The sequence below is a fragment of the Scyliorhinus canicula genome, chromosome 6, assembly GCF_902713615.1.
Source record: "Scyliorhinus canicula chromosome 6, sScyCan1.1, whole genome shotgun sequence".
NCBI classification, from domain to species: Eukaryota; Metazoa; Chordata; class Chondrichthyes; order Carcharhiniformes; family Scyliorhinidae; genus Scyliorhinus; species Scyliorhinus canicula.
The window spans coordinates 59,022,452-59,039,944 of NC_052151.1; the positions used below are offsets into that span (position 1 = coordinate 59,022,452).

The following is a 17,493-nucleotide window of genomic DNA, read 5'->3' on the forward strand; positions in this document are numbered from 1 at the left end:
CTCACCGAGCAATGAAAACTTGAAACAGACTTGTAAAATAATTAGCTAATATGCTGCAAAAATGAAGATATTAGAGATGGTGGCCCCACTCCTGGCAGAAAAGCTGGGGTCAAACCTGCCTGAGTGTGGCGGGGAGGCTGCATGTTGATTCTGTGGCTGTTGGGCTGTTAATTGGCACAAGGGAGTCAGAGGAAGCAGTGGCCACTGTTGGAACTGCAGCTAGTTTGCAATGACATGCATCACCTGAACTGGTTAACAAGGTGAATGGGAATGCAGGCCAGGGTGAGAGAATTGGGTGGCTGCTGTCGGGAGAGTAGTAGGGGCTTTGGGGAAACAAGTGGGGAGTGGGTGGGGAGTACTGTAGATTATGGTCTCTGTTGGACCCAGGTGCCAAACAGGGTGGGAGCTCCCTCAGCACACATCACGGCTGCCAAATTTTGGGATTAATGTATTTTACAAAGTATGTCATACATAACATCAAGCATTCATCCTTAAATACATTTTGCCACTCCCTCCATCTCTTTTTCTTCTTCAGTTTTCGTGCAGCATATTGGCAACATTTCTCCTGTGACAGGATTGTTCTTGCATCCACTGACCTGAACAGAAATGGGAATAATGAACTTGCTTCATTATTATTGTGAGAAGTCTTACAACACCAGGTTAAAGTCCAACAGGTTTGTTTCAAACACGAGCTTTCGGCGCACTGATCCTTCCTCAGGTGAATGAAGAGATATGTTCCAGAAACACATAGATAGACAAATTCAAAGATGCCAGACAATGCTTAGAATGCGAGCATTTACAGGTAATTAAATCTTTACAGATCCAGAGATAGGGGTAACCCCAGGTTAAAGAGGTGTGAATTGTCTCAAGCCAGGACAGTTGGTAGGATTTCACAATCCCAGGCCAGATGGTGGGGGATGAATGTAATGCGACATGAATCCCAGGTCCCGGTTGAGGCCGCACTCATGTGCGGAACTTGGGTTGTACGGGCGGTCGGCAAGCGGAGCGGTCGCACGGAGAGGGGCTCCCGCAGGGTAACGAAGTCAGGGCCTTTCTCTCCGCAGCGGCAAAGAGCAGGGAAAGGACGCCCCCGCCCCAACAAACCTGTCGGAAGAGGATCCTCGGCGGCGGCAGCAGGAGCAGTTCGGCGGCAGCAGGAGCGGTTCGGCGGCGGCAGCGGCAGGTCCACCTCTTCCCCCCCCCCCCCCCCCCCCACGCAGGCCAGGACCGAAGCGGGGCCCAGCCGGCGGCAGCGACCAGCAACCTAACCACCCCCACCGGGAGGACGCGGGGTGCGAAGTGCGGCAGCCTGAACGGAGCAGCGGGGACCCCCCCCCCAAACCGGCAGCGACCACCACAAGGCAAGGACAAAGAGACTGGACAAAAGCCTCTCGCTCTCTCTCTCTCTCACCTGGGTGAGTGAGGAGAAAGGAAGGGTGGAAAAAAAGGACTTTTATATAAAAAAACAAAAGAAAACTGTTAAAGAGAGAGGGGGTGGGGTATATATACTATTTTCTCTCTTTTTACACTCTCTCCCATCAAAAGTAAGCCCACCTGAGAGGAGTTGCATAAAAGAGGGGGGGGGGGAGAAAAATAATTAATAAATAAATAAATAAATAAAATGAAGTGGTAAAGGAAAGAAGGGAAGAGAGAGCGGGGGGGGGGGGGGGGGGGAAAGGAAGAGACAAAAAAAAATAAAAAGTAAAAAAAATAAAAATAGGGTGCGGAAAAGAAAAACAAGGGGAGAAGAAAATATGAACGGAAGGGGGAGAAAAAAACGCCAGAAGGGAGCCAAGGGAGAGGGGGCACCAGAAGCAGACGGGACAAGGGGCAAGCCAGCTCAAGCGAGCGAATCAGCGCACAAAGTGGTGGGACGGATGTATCGCTGCACCAATAAGAGCTGGACAGACAGGTGCTCTCTCCCCTGGGGCTAGGGGGGGCTGGAATTGGAAGGTAGCCTTTACCGAGGTGCTGAGGGAGCAGCTGCAGGCAATCAAGGCAGAGGTGAAAGCAGACGCAGAGGCCGCAGTACAGACAGCAGTGGCCAGGGCCATGTCAGGGGTGCAGCAGGCTCTGACCAGATTGGAGGAGAAAGTGGATGCCCAAGGGGAGAAACTGGAAGCCCAGGAGGCAACCATTAAGGAGCTGGAGAAAGCAGCGACCGACATGAGCGACCGGGTCACGGCCCTGGAGAGGGAAGTGGCGAGACTGGGTGCAGCACAGGGGAGCCTGAAGGGCAGGGCAGATGACCAGGAAAACAGCTCGAGAAGGCAAAATGTTAGGATAGTGGGCCTGCCAGAGGGGACCGATGGTAGAAACCCCACAGCATACGTGGCTGCGATGCTGGGCAATTTAGTGGGGAGGAAAACTTTCCCCATCTCACCGGAAATGGACAGAGCACATCGGTCGCTGCGCCCGAAGCCCAAGGCAGGGGAACAACCGAGAGCAGTCATAGCCAAACTGCACCGGTACCGGGATAGGGAGACAATCCTGCGCTGGGCCAAGGAAAATAGAGCTTGCAAATGGGAAGGGCACGCCATCCGAATCTATGAGGATCTTGGAGCAGACATAACTAAGAGACGGGCTGAGTTCAACAGAGCGAAAGCAGCTCTCCACAGGAGCAGAGTGCGTTTTGGTATGCTGTACCCAGCGAAACTCTGGGTCACATACCAAAACAAGGAATATTTCTTTACAGCCCCTACTGAGGCGAATAGGTTCGTCGAGGAGCACGGGCTGGAAAAATACCAGGGGGGGTAGGGACGAGGGGCCCCTGGCAAGGGGCAACGACACGCCGACGTGGGGGTGGGGAGGGGCGAGGCAATGCCAGCACCCCCCCGGCAGGAACACCCAGAACAAAAAACAACCCACTGCCCAAGGGACCGCTCCACATGGGAGGCCAGGCCCCAGCACGAGGGAACGAGAGTATTGGAGAAGGGAGAGCAGGCGAGAGGGGTGCAGGGTAGGATGGGGGAAGAGCGGGCAGAAAACCGTGGAGGCCAGGCAGGGGAGAAGCGAGACAACAACCCCCGAGAGGGGAGCCACCGTACTAGCAGGAAAGCTAGCGCCGGGGGCACGCAACAAAGCAGGGCCGCAGCGCACCCCCAACAGGGGGGAAGGTGCCAGGCAGGGGAGGGGGGGATCACCCATCAAAGTCGGGAGAGCAAACGGGGACAGGAATAGGAGATAGAGGGCCAAAGGAGGGGTATACGGGGGAGGAGGGAAAAGGAAGAGACCGGGGGGGGGGGGGCACACAGACAGCGAGAGACCGGGGGGGGGAAATGTAGGGACGAAGGGACAAAAGAGGCCAGAAAAGGAACAGGGCTACAAAGTGCCACAACCAAGGGCTCAAAACAAGGAACCGCTGCAAGCACCCACCCAGTACGGTCTGTGAGCAAAGGGGCCCCCCGGAGTGCAGGGGACTACCCGCGTGGCAGGCACACAGTGGACGGCCATGGCGGGTGCCCCCGGGACAAGAGGAAACCCCGGAGCGCAGAGACCCGACCGCATGGGGAGAGCAGTGATAGCAGCCATCCTGGACAGCCCCCTAATAAAGGGAAACCCCGGAGGGCAGGGGCGCGTCCACCAGATAAATATGGTTAATCCCACAGGAACGAGGGGGCAGAAGCCTCCCACCAGGATAATCACCTGGAACGTAAGGGGACTTAACGTCCCAGTGAAGAGATCCAGAGTCCTCACCCACCTCAGAAACATGAGGGCCGACATAGTCTTCCTCCAAGAGACGCACCTGAGGGAGCAGGACCAACTGCGGGTAAGAAAGGGCTGGGTGGGACAAACCTGCCCTTCCTGCTATGGGACAAGGGCCAGGGGGGTGGCGATCCTGATCGGCAAGAGGACAATGTTTAGGGCGACAAAGACGGTTACAGACCCAGGGGGGGCGGTATGTCATGGTCAGCAGGGCCCTGGATGGGGCACTGGTAGTTCTAGTCAACGTGTACGCGCCCAACTGGGACTACACGAGTTTCATCAAAAAGACCATGGCAGAAATCCCGGACATAGCGACGCATCGACTAATCATGGGGGGGGGGGGGGGATTTCAACTGTGTACAGGATCCAAAGACTGACAGATCAAACCCCAAAACAGGGAAAACCTCAAGCATGGCAAGGGAACTCAGTCACTTTATGGAGCAGATGGGAGCAGTGGACCCCTGGAGGTTCGCCCACCCGGGGGAGAAAGAATTCTCTTTCTTCTCCCCAGTACACAACGCGTAAACCAGAATTGACTTCTTTGTGGTGGGGAAAACGGTGCTTCCAGGGATAGACAAAGTGGAATACTCCGCAATTCTGATATCAGACCACGCTCCACGCTACATGGACGTGCGGCTAGAGACGGGAAGGGCCCAGCGCCCCACATGGAGGCTGGACGGTGCCTTACTAGCTGACAAGGCCTTCAGCGAAAGGATAGTGCGGGCCATAGCAGAGTACACGGAGAACAACCAGAACGGGGAGGTCACACCATCCACATTCTGGGAAGCGCTTAAGGCCGTACTAAGAGGGGAAATCATTGCCTTCAAAGCGTAAAGAGATATGGAGGAAAGGGTGGCTAGGCAGAAGCTGGTCGACTCCATACTGAAGGTAGACCGTAAATACTCCGAGGCCCCGACCGTAGAGCTCCTGGCGGAGAGAAAAGAATAACAAAGGAACTTTGACCTGCTCTCCACCAGGAAAGCAGTGCACCAACTCCGCCAGGCGCGCGGGACCCTGTACGAACACGGAGACAAAGCCAGCCGCCTGTTGGCACACCAGCTGAGAAAGCAGGCAGCCACCAGAGAAATTGCGCAAATCAGGGGTACCAGAGGCACGTTGGAAACAGAACCAGAGAGGATTAACAAAACCTTCAAGGCCTTCTACCAAGAGCTGTATACCTCAGAGCCCCCAACGGGGAAGGCTGGGATGAACCGATTCCTTGATGGACTGGACATACCAGTCGTGGGAGGGGGCAGAAAATGGGACCTGGAAGCACCACTAGCACTGGGAGAGATCATGGAGAGCATTAGCTCCATGCAGACGGGGAAGGCGCCGGGACCGGACGGATTCCCGGCGGAGTTCTACAAAAAATTCGCAACAGCGCTGGCCCCGCACCTGCGGGAGATGTTCACAGACTCGCTAGCGAGGGGCACACTGCCACCCACGTTAGCACAGGCCTCAATCTCGCTGATACCTAAGAAAGACAAAGACCCAACGGAATGTGGGTCACACAGACCCATATCTCTGCTGAACGCAGACGCCAAAATCCTAGCCAAAAGGCTAGAAGACTGTGTACCTGAGGTGGTCACAGAGGAACAGACGGGCTTCGTCAAAGGTAGACAGCTTACCTCAAACATCAGGCGCCTGCTGAACGTGATAATGACCCCCTCCGGGGAGAGAACACAAGAGGTGATCGAGTCCCTGGATGCAGAAAAGGCCTTCGACAGAGTCGAATGGAAATACCTCATGGAGGTACTGGAGCGGTTCGGGCTTGGAACAGGGTTCACCTCCTGGGTAAGGCTCCTATTCAACACTCTCATGGCGAGTGTACGGACCAACAATACCAACTCCCAATACTTCCAGCTGCACAGGGGCACCAGACAAGGATGCCCACTGTCCCCGCTGCTGTTCGCACTAGCAATCGAACCGCTAGCAATCGCGCTCAGGGCAGCAAAAAATTGGAGGGGGATCCGAAGGGGAGGCAGAGAGCACAGAGTCTCACTCTATGCAGATGATCTGCTCCTCTACATCTCGGACCCACAAAGCAGCATGGACGGAATCATCGGGCTCCTGAAAGAGTTTGGAGCCTTCTCGGGCTACAAACAACATGAGCAAAAGCGAGATCTTCCCAGTACACCCGCAAGTGCGGGCGGGCGGGGGGGGGGGGGGGGGGGCAGCACTAAAGGGGCTGCCGTTCAAACAAGCCCGACACAAATTCCGCTACCTGGGGATCCAAATAGCCCATGACTGGAAAGGGATCCACAAATGGAACCTCACCAGCCTGATGGAGGAAGTAAAAACAGACCTGCAAAGATGGAACACACTCCCACTCTCCCTCGCGGGGAGAGTCCAGACGATCAAAATGAACGTACTGCCCAGGTTCCTCTTCCTGTTTAGATCCATTCTGATCTACATCCCCAAGACCTTTTTCAAAGCGCTGGACAAACTTATCATGGCGTTCGTATGGGGGGGGTAAAAATGCTAGGATCCCAAAGAAGGTCCTACAAAAAACAAAATCCAGGGGGGGCTAGCCCTCCCGAACCTACAATTCTACCACTGGGCGGCAACAGCCGAGCGAGTAAGGGGATGGATCCAGGAGCCAGAAGCCGAGTGGGTGCGTGCGGAGGAGGCCTCCTGCATGGGGACCTCCCTCTGGGCCCTCGCCACGGCAGCATTCCCATCCCCATCCAAAAAACACTCCAGCAGCCCAGTGGTGACAGCCACCCTCCAATCCTGGAACCAACTGCGGCAGCAATTTGGCCTGTACAAAATGTCGGACAAGGCTCCCATCTGCAACAACCATAGGTTCACACCAGCACTGACTGACGCCACATTCAAAAGGTGGAGACAGGACGGGGGGACACTGACAGTCAGGGACCTATACACGGACGACAGGATCGCAACACTGGACGAACTGACAGAGAAATTTCGGCTAGCCGGGGGGAACGAGCTACGGTACCTGCAGCTCAAAAACTTCCTACGAAAGGAGACAAGGACGAACCCAACAACCGCCACGACAGACACTACTGGAAGACCTACTGGACGCAAGTATCCTAAAGAAAGGGAACTGCAGCGACATGTATGACCGACTGGTAGAAAGGGACGACACCGTACTGGACGCAACAAGAATGAAATGGGAGGATGACCTGGGGATTGAGATAGGGTGGGGACTCTGGAGCGAAGCACTGCATAGGGTCAACTCCACCTCCACGTGCGCAAGGCTCAGCCTGACGCAACTAAAAGTGGTACATAGAGCCCATTTAACAAGAAACCGTATGAGTAGGTTCTTCCCGGAGGTGGAGGACAGATGTGAACGGTGCCAAAAAGGCCCGGCCAACCATGCCCACATGTTCTGGTCTTGCCCCAGACTTGTGGAGTACTGGACAGCCTTCTTCGAGGCTATGTCCAAAGTGGTGGGGGTGAGGGTGGAGCCATGCCCGATAGTGGCGGTCTTCGGGGTTTCAGACCAGCAGATCTATTCCTGGGGAGGAGGACGGACGCCCTTGTCTTTGCCTCCCTGATCGCCCGCCGTAGAATCCTGTTTGGCTGGCGGTCAGCAGCACCGCCCAGAGCTGCAGACTGGCTGTCCGACCTCTCGGAATCTCTCCAAATGGAGAAAATCAAATTTGCCATCCGAGGGTCGGACGACGGCTTCCACAGAACGTGGGAGCCATTCATGCAACTGTTCCGGGACCTATTTGTGGCCAATGTACATGAGGAAGAATAGTCGGGTGGCCAAGAATCAGGCGAAAATGGACGGGAATCGGGCGAAGGTAGCCGGGGGGGGCTACGGGTTCGTTATGGGGGTTTGATGGCTAGCTAAGGCCCAAAACCAAACTGTAAATAAATGCCTATAAACATGTGCCTCGGCCATATTGGGGAATGTAAAATATGTATGCCGGCTAAAGGGGGCGGCCACAGTTGTTATTATGAAGATGCTTACCTGTAAATATACATGTTAATTTTTGCGTGTTTTTTTTTCTAATAATTTGTAATTTGTTGGATATAAAATATGAAAACTCAATAAAAAACATTTCACAAAAAAAAAATGTGTGCGGAACTTGGCTATAAGTTTCTGCTCAGCGATTCTGCGTTGTCGCGCGTCCTGAAGGCCGCCTTGGAGAACGCTTACCCGAAGATCAGAGGCTGAATGCCCTTGACTGATGAAGTGTTCCCCGACTGGAAGGGTAAATTCTTGCTTGGTGATTGTTGCGCGATGTCCGTTCATTCGTTGTCGCAGCGTCTGCATGGTCTCGCCAATGTACCACGCTTTGGGACATCCTTTCCTGCAGTGTATAAGGTAGACAACATTGGCCGAGTCGCACGAGAATGTACCGCGTACCTGGTGGGTGGTGTTCTCACGTGTAATGGTGGTACCCATGTCGATGATCTGGCACGTCTTGCAGAGATTGCCATGGCAGGGTTGTGTGGTGTCGTGGTCACTGTTCTGAAGGCTGGGTAGTTTGCTGCAAACAATGGCTTGTTTGAGGTTGCGCGGTTGTTTGAAGGCAAGTAGTGGGGGTGTGGGGATGACCTTGGCAAGATGTTCATCTTCATCGATGATGCGTTGTAGGCTGCGAAGAAGATGTCGCAGTTTCTCCATTCCGGAAAGTACTGGACGACGAAGTGTACTCTGTCGGTTGTGTCCCGTGTTTGTCTTCTGAGGAGGTCGGTGCCGTTTTTTTTTTTTGTGGCGCGTTGGAACTGTCGATCGATGAGTCAAGCGCCATATCCCGTTCGTACAAGGGCATCTTTCAGCGTCTGGAGATGTCTGTTATACTCCTCCTCGTCTGAGCAGATCCTGTGTATACGGAGGGCTTGTCCATAGGGGATGGCTTCTTTAATGTGTTTAGGGTGGAAGCTGGAAAAGTGGAGCATCGTGAGGTTATCCGTGGGCTTGCGGTAAAGCGAAGTGCTGAGGTGACCGTCCTTGATGGAGATGAGTGTGTCAAAAAATGCAACTGATTTTGGTGAGTAGTCCATGGTGAGTCTGATGGTGGAATGGAACTTATTGATGTCAATGTGTAGTCGTTTCAATGATTCTTCGCCATGGGTCCAAAGGAAAAAAATGTCATCGATGTATCTGGTGTATAACACCGGTTGAAGGTACTGTGCGGTGAGGAGGTCTTGTTCAAACTTGTGCATGATGATGTTGGCATATTGAGGTGCGAATTTGGTCCCCATGGCTGTTCCATGCGTCTAGATGAAGAACTTGTTGTCGAAGGTGAGGACGTTGTGATCCAGAATGAAGCGGTGAGTTGCAGAATTGTGTCTGGAGATTGGCAGTTGTCGGTGTTGAATACTGAGGCTGTTGCAGCAATGGTGTCGTCATGGGGGATGCTGGTGTAGAGTGCCGAGCTTACTGATGTCATCGTGTAGTCGTTTCAGTGTATCTTTGCCGTGGGTCCAAAGGAAAAAAACTGACATTAAGCTTCTACAAAGATGCAAGAAAGCAGACAAGATTTCGAAAGAGCTACAGATCACAAACCCACTCAGGGCGACCTATAACACGGACTACGCTGAGAGACTCTGCCGTCGCACCTCTCTCACACTCCTCAAACATCTCGTACGCCAGATCTACAGCAGACGACGCAACCTGGAAACCAAGATAGAGGCCATATTCTCAACTTGCGCTCAGGACACAGCAGACCAGCTGCGGAACACCGCCAAACAGCTGAGACATTGATACTATGCCCCCCATATGTACACCAAGAACAGGAAGCTTGAGAAACTCGGCATCACCACCAACAGCAACCAAGCCTTCCCCGGTACCACAGTAGAAAACAATACAGGGAAATCTGTTGTCAACTTGTCGGACTACACCTTCCAACCAGACGAACAAAGTCCTCAGCAGAGGGCTCAATTTCTGCACCACCACCAAAATGGGCCACATCAGTCTCGCGGCAGACACGGAGGAATTCATCAGGCGAATGAGGCTCTGGGAATTCTTCCACAGACCCCAAGAGGCCCGACAGCGAACCCAAGGAGACTACCAATGAACTGGAACAGCAGACCAAAAGATCTGCAGTGCGGCAACTGAAGAGGAAAGAGTTGAATTGGACCCCATCCGGAAGGCCGCTGCCCTAGACTCAACATGTATGCTCAAGCCGTCAGGAGTCGCGTCAATGCCAGATTTATCAGTCGCATTCACAAGACAGCCCCGAACGACACCCAAGTACAACGCAACGCCATCCGTGCTCTCAAAACCAACCGCAACATCGTCATCAAACCAGCAGACAAAGGAGGGGCCACCGTTATACTGAACAGAACGGACTACTGCAAGGAAGAATACTGACAATACAACAACCAGGAACACTACAGACAGTTACCTGCAGATCCGACCAAGGAACACATCCGCCAACTCAACAGACTGATCAAGACCTTGGATCCAGACCTTCAGAGCTCCCTACTTGCTCTCATCCCACGTACACCCCGCATTGGAGATCTCTACTGTCTCCCGAAAATACACAAGGCCAACACACCAGGCCGTCCTATCGTTTCAGGCAATGGGACCCTGTGTGAGAACCGCTCTGGCTACATTGAGGGCATCTTGAAACCCATCGTACAAGGTACGCCCAGCTTCTGTTGCGACACGACGGACTTCCTACCGAAACTCAGCACCCATGGACCAGTTGAACCAGGAACATTCCTCGTCACAATGGATGTCTCGGCACTCTACACCAGCATTCCCCATGACGACGGCATTGCTGCAACAGCCTCAGTATTCAACACCGAGAACTGCCAATCTCCAGACGCAATTCTGCAACCCACCGCTTCATTCTGGATCACAACGTCCTCACCTTCGACAACAAGATCTTCATCCAGACACACGGAACAGCCATAGGGACCAAATTCGCACCTCGATATGCCAACATCATCATGCACAAGTTTGAACAAGAGCTCCTCACCACACAGGACCTTCAACCGACGTTATACTCCAGATACATCGATGACATTTTTTTCCTTTGGACCCACGGCGAAGAATCACTGAAACGACTAGATGATATCAATACGTTCCATCCCACCATCAGACTCACCATGGACTACTCTCCAAAATCCGTTGCATTTTTGACACACTGATCTCCATCAAGGACGGTCACCTTAGCACTTCGCTTTACCGCAAGCCCACGGATAACCTCACGATGCTCCACTTTTCCAGCTCCCACCCTAAACACATTAAAGAAGCATCCCCTATGGACAAGCCCTCCGTATACACAGGATCTGCTCAGACGAGGAGGAGCGTAACAAACATCTACAGACGCTGAAAGGTGCCCTTGTACGAACGGGATATGGCGCTCGAATCATCGATCGACGGTTCCAACGTGCCACAGCAAGAAACGGCACCGACCTCCTCAGAAGACAAACACGGGACACAACCAACAGAGTACCCTTCGTCGTCCAGTACTTTCCCGGAACGGAGAAACTACGACATCTTCTTCGCAGCCTTCAACGCATCATCGATGAAGATGAACATCCTGCCAAGGTCATCCCTACACCCCCACTACTGGCCTTCAAACAACCGCGCAACCTCAAACAAACCATTGCTTGCAGCAAACTACCCAGCCTTCAGAGCAGAGACTACGACACCACACAACTCTGCCATGACAATCTCTGCAAGACATGCCAGATCATCGACATGGATAACGCCATTACACATGAGAACACCACCCACCAGGTACGTGGTCGTGCGACTCGGCCAATGTTGTCTACCTCATACGTTGCAGGAAAGGATGTCCCGAAGCGTGGTACATTGGCGAGACCATGCAGACGCTGCGACAACGAATGAACGGACATCGCGCGACAATCACCAAGCAGGAATGTTCCCTTCCAGTCGGGGAACACTTCATCAGTCAAGGGCATGCAGCCTCTGATCTCCGGGTAAGCGTTCTCCAAGGCGGCCTTCAGGACGCGCGACAACGCAAAATCGCTGAGCAGGGACTTATAGCCAAGATCCACCCTCAACCGGGACCTGGGATTCATGTCGCATTACATTCACCCCCTACCATCTGGCCTGGGCTTGCGAAATCCTACCAACTGTCCTGGCTTGAGATAATTCACACCTCCTTAACCTGGGGTTACTCCTATCTCTGGATCTGTAAAGATTTAATTACCTGTAAATGCTCGCATTCTAAGCATTGTCTGGCATCTTTGAATTTGTCTATCTATATGTTTCTGGAACAAACCTCTTCATTCACCTGAGGAACGAGCAGTGCTCCGAAAGCTAGTGTTTGAAACAAACCTGTTGGACTTTAACCTGGTGTTGTAAGACTTCTCACTTTGCTCACCCCAGTCCCCACACCGGCACCTCCACTTCATTATTATTGGGCGGCGAATGTGGACAAGGTGTGGAGGTGGTGGGAAGGAGAAGGGGTAGAGTGGGTTAGGATGGAGGAGGAATCTTGTAAGGGGTCTAGTTTGAAGGTGATGGTGATGGCAGCATTGCTAATGGCTCTGAGTAGGTATTCAGGGAGCCCAGTGGTGCAGTCCACGTTGAAGATATGGAATCAGCTGAGGAGGCATTTTAGGGTGGAAGGAATGTCGGTGCTAACGGCGCTGTGCGAGAATCATGAGTCTGGGCCGGGGGCGATGGATAGTGTATACAGCAGGTGGAGGGAAGTGCGGCTGGTCAAGGTGAAGGATCTGTATTTGGAGGAAAGGTTCACCAGTCTGGAGAAGCTAAGGGAAACGGTAGAGCTGCCGAGGGGGAGTGAGGTTAGCGCCTTTGCGCGAAAGGTCCGGATGTGGAAGGGGAGGGAAGAATTGGGGATATATACAAGTGGCTGGGGGAGCAGGGAGGTGAGCGCGTGGTGAAGGTCAAGGAGAAATGGGGCGGAGTTGGGAGGGGAGATCAATTGGGGAGTATGAGGCACTGTGAAGGGTAAACGGGGCACCCTCTTGTGCAAAGATGAGCCTGATACAGTTTAAGGTGGTGCACAGGGTGCACATGACTCAGGCGAGAATGAGTGGGTTCTTTCAGGGGGTAGCAGATGAGTGTGAGAGGTGTGGGCGGGGACCAGCGAATCACATGCACATGTTTTGGAGTTGTGAAAAATTGGGAAGATTCTAGGAGGGAGTGTTCGCGGTCTTAGCCAGGGTAGTGGAGGAGGAGGTGGACCTTGACCCTTTGGTAGCGATATTTGGGGTTTCAGAGAAGCCGGAACTCGTGGAGAGGAGGAAGGCCGATGTCTTGGCCTTCGCCTCTCTGATTGCACGGCGGTGAATGTTGCTCGGGGAAAAAAGGGGAAAACTCTGTACAGACTGTATAGTTGATTGTTGGGAAGTATGTTTCCCGGGGTGTTATTTGCTGTAACCTGCTTTGATACATGTTTGTAATAAAATACATTTAAAAGAAAAAGTATTGGGAATAATTAGTGTGGGTTTTTTAATCCCAAATTGATTTTTTTAATAAGTAGGATTTAATGAAGTATATTTGTGATTAATTGGTTGTAACTCAGTGGAGAATGCACCTCCACCATTGATTCGTAGTCTTTAATAATCACTAATAATACAGCATTGACTGGGGTTAGGAGCAGGTCTCACTGTCACATTGACCAGAGCATTGTGAAGCCTTTAAAAGCAAGCAGAGGACAACTAAAAAAGCAATAATATGGAAGACACCATAAGACCATAATAGACCATAAGACATAGGAGCAGAATTAGGCCACTCGGCCCATCACATCTGCTTCGCCATTCAATCATGGCTGATCTTTTTCTCATCCCCATTCTCCTGCCTTCTCCTCATAACCCATGATCCCCTTATTAGTCAAGAACTTATCTATTTCTGTTCTTTGTGGAGTTCTTTGTGGTTGGGGCACCGGGGTGGAGAAGGAGGCTTAGGGGGTTACCGTTCTGGTTACCAGGAACACATTTTTGGTACCTAGGGGTCAAGATAGCAAGGGAATTGGGGACACTCCGGAGGTTGAACTACACAAATCTGGTGGGGAAGATCAAGGCGAACCTGCAAAGATGGGATGGTCTCCCCAATCAGTTGAGATGAATATCTTACTGAGATTTTTATTTTTATTCCAGTGCCTCCCTGTGTTCCTGCCCAAGGCATTTCTCTGACAGATTGACTGGCTTGTGACTCGGTTTATTTGGGCGGGTAAGGGCCCAAGCATCAAGACGATGGTGCTTCAATGGGAGAGACAAGCAGGGGCTTGGCCTTGCCAAACTATCAATAGTACTATTGCGTGGCTAATGCTGAAAAGATGCTGGAGTGGTGTGGGGACTCGGGAAGCTGTGAGTCCGGATGGAAACGGAGTCTGTGAGGGGGGCAAGCTTGGGGGCGTTGGTAACAGCTCCGCTCCTGGTGGTGCTGAAGAAACACTCGACTAACCCGTTGGTAGTGGCCACGTTAAAAATTTGGAGACAGCTCCTTCAACATTTCAATTATACTGCTGTGTCAAGGCTAGCTCCCCTCTGTGCAAACCAGTTATTCGGCTGGATGTGAGGTTTAGGGAGTAGAAGGAGAAGGGGTTGGAGAAGGTGGGAGATTTATATTTACAAGGTCCATTCGCTAGCCTGAAGGAGCTAAAGAAATATGGGCTTACTGACACTGATAGGTTCAGGTGCCTCCAGGTGCATAGCTTGGTCAAAAGGCATTTTCCAGCCTTCCTTTTAAAGCAGCCTTCTACCTTGCTCGAGCGGATTTTATTCTGCTTCGGGTCGGAGGTGGCCAGTACGTCGGGCAGATAATGGGGGGGCGAGACGGGCTTGGTTGAGGGAGTGAAGGCAAAGTGGGCAGAAGAGCTGGGGCCAATTTTGGAGGGGGAGGTTTGGAGCGAGGCACTGAGGAGGGTGAACGTAACTTCGTCCTGTGCAAGGCCAAGTCTCATTCTGCTAAAAGTAGTGTTTGCCCCAATCGAAGGTTGGAATAAGCGGGTGTTTCGATGGCATTGTTCGAGGGGGCTGGCACACCACACGCATATTTGTGGTCATGCTCCAAGTTGGTGGGGTTAGGAGCAGGTCCCACTGTCACATTGACTGGGGTTTGGAGTCAGCTTCCTCACTGCTCTCTTGGATAAATAGGGAAGGCCAAGCTTTGAAATTTTCATACAAATGTTTAACTTAAAATCCTGTTTCGTCATTTAACAAAGTGACAATGGAATAATTTATTTTGGGGCAAACCCAGTCAATGGTTGAGTAAATTAATGCAATATTGCCCGGGATTCTCCAGTTACTGCAATTCACTTTTCCAACAGGAAATCCCATTGACAGGCGGCAGGAAGAAGAATTCCGCTGCAAGTGAATGGCACACGGCTGGAGAATCCCACCCATTGTGTTCTAAATAAAACTTGATTTCTTTTTTGTTTTAATAGTGAATCGCAAACCAGAAATAGTCTGGTATCCATTGTAACTGATCTCCGATCTGCCAGATTAGATGTTGCCTCCACCATTATAAGCAGCTTGCTGAAAATCCAGGTAAATAATGACCGGTGTAAGAACCTTGTGTATTGATCAGTTGTTGTCTGAATTCCAGTTCCACTGAGTTCAGTTGTTTATTTTTTTTTGTTTTTAGGGAGGTGGCAAAAGAAACCATAATAACGGCATCCCCTTACAATTTGTAGAGGGAGCCTCCATCACCACCCCGGCACAGAAATGATTCAGACTCCCGTCCTAATGAGAATGGAGCCAGTCGAGCTAGTTCCAATTGTTTACTGATGTTAACTAGTTGCACTGAGCCAATTCACATTGTTTACTACCTGGTAGATTCTCTAAGGAGCGGGAGTACTGATGGTGATGTGTTAACAGCTCACTCGGGGTTTCCGGTTGCTGTGTCAACATGCACCTTTCTACGTATGTTGTAGTTTGGGGCTACTTGGGCAATGATGGTTGAGGCTCCAGCTTTCTTTTCATTCCGCTTTTACTTACCACTATTGTTTTTTTAAAATAAATTTAGAGTACCCAATTAGTTTTTTTTTCCAATTAAGGGGCAATTTAGCATGGCCAATCCACCTAACCTGCACATCTTTGGGTTGTGGGAGTGAAACCCACGCAGACATGGGGAGAATGTGCAAACTCCACACGGACAGTGACCCAGGGCCGGGATTCGAACCCGGGTCCTCAGCGCTACAGTCCCAGTGCTAACCACTGTGCCACATACCACCCCTTACTGCCCACCATTGTTGAGTGTAGCAAAGATTTACAGACAGCTTTTCAACCACATTATGACCACTCCATTCTTGACCATCAAATCCCGGGTTGGGACTTGACCCTCAAGCTCCCAGCTCAGAGGTAGGGACATTACTCCGTGTGTCACAATACCTCAATGGAGAATACGCATGAGATTTACAAAGTATGATGTGGGAAAAATTGAATTTGTGGTTTGCATCCTAATTTCTCTCTTTTTTTCCACATAGCACCAGTTTGGAAGAATAGTCAACACTTTTTATGCTCTACAGCCACAGACAAAAGGAATCAGAAAATGCATTTTGAAGTCTTTGGGCCTAACCCATAGTAAGCTGCTTTCTGAGCCGCCATTCAAGGTATTGAAGTAAAACCTTTATTTTACTGATATTTTGAAGAATGCAGTTTCTTAAAATGCAATCAATTTCTATTTTCTCTTTAACTATTATCTGTCAAATCAATTTTTCAGTGGGTAAATTGGATTTGGATTCTGAGGTATACATGTGCATAACCATAACATTGTGTGGATACTGATTGACTGGATGATTCTGGGCATTTTTCCCGGTTTTGCTTTCTGGAGAATAACAGAAAGAAAGCTTATTTTCCCAATTACAGATGGCCTCCTGCAGTTCCAACCTTACCTCTGACATCAAATGTGTTGAACCTGTATCCTGTTTCATCCCTGATATCAAGGGGATCCACCTGACAGCAAGTTCTCCCTCGTTATCTTCTGGCATCGCACCTATTCTTCTCTCACTTTCTTCACCAGTTCTCCCAGGTCCCATCCGACTCACATCTTCCATAACCACATTATCTCTCCTGGTTCCTCGTCTGTGCTCCCAGGACTTTCAGTCACTCTTTTCTGAAGTTGTCTCTACTTTTTCAAAACTGACAACATCATTTTCCCCTGAGTTAGAATGGCCGATCTTCAAAGGCTGCACCTACCTTCAAGTCATCACTGTCTCTCCAACTGACCCCTGTTGCATAAATAGGAAGAATGTCAAGAAGTACATCTCTTCCAACACTTCCTCCTCCCAGTCTTACATTCTGATATTGTATCTTCCCACAAAACCAAGGTTACTCTTGGTCAGTCTCCCTCCATGGCCGTCCTGCCACCTTTGTCACAGCCGATTGCTTCTCCCAATGATCCATCTGCATGGCACTAATCTCAATTTCTATCTCTCCCCATGCAGCTACTATGTTCTCACCCCTCCCCCTGCCCCATTCCTGCACAATTACTTCTTTAGTTTGTGGGCGGCAAGGTGGCACAGTGGTTAGCACTGCTGCCTCACAGCACCAGGGATCCGTGTTCGATTCAGACCGTGGGTCACTGTCTGTGGGGAGTTTGCACATTCTCCCCGTGTCTGCGTGGGTCTCCTCCGGGTGCTCCGGTTTCCTCCCACAGTCCAAAGATGTGCCGGTTAGGTGGATTGGCCATGCTAAATTGCCCCTTAGTGTGTCCAAAGGTGAGGTGGAGTTATCGTATCAGGGTACTGTTTCGGAGGTTCGGTGCTGACTCAATGGGCTAAATGGCCTCCTTGTGCACTGATTTTTTCAGGCCAACCGGGGTCTCGCCCTCATGACCAAAGAACCAGTGGAGAGCCCCTGTCAGTTTTGGGGGGGATGGATTGATGGAATCAAGTGCCCTTCAGGCATTTATTT

General features: G+C 51.2%; 1 protein-coding gene across 1 annotated transcript in view; it reads left to right on the forward strand.

The window, feature by feature from the left end:
- Positions 1–17,493, forward strand: part of LOC119967165 — a 157,311-nt gene that overhangs the window by 12,885 nt on the left and 126,933 nt on the right. The window contains exons 4-5 of the mRNA XM_038799328.1: positions 15,024–15,126; positions 16,065–16,190. Coding sequence (XP_038655256.1) covers positions 15,024–15,126; positions 16,065–16,190 — 229 coding nt within the window. The remainder of the gene's footprint in view (positions 1–15,023; positions 15,127–16,064; positions 16,191–17,493) is intronic.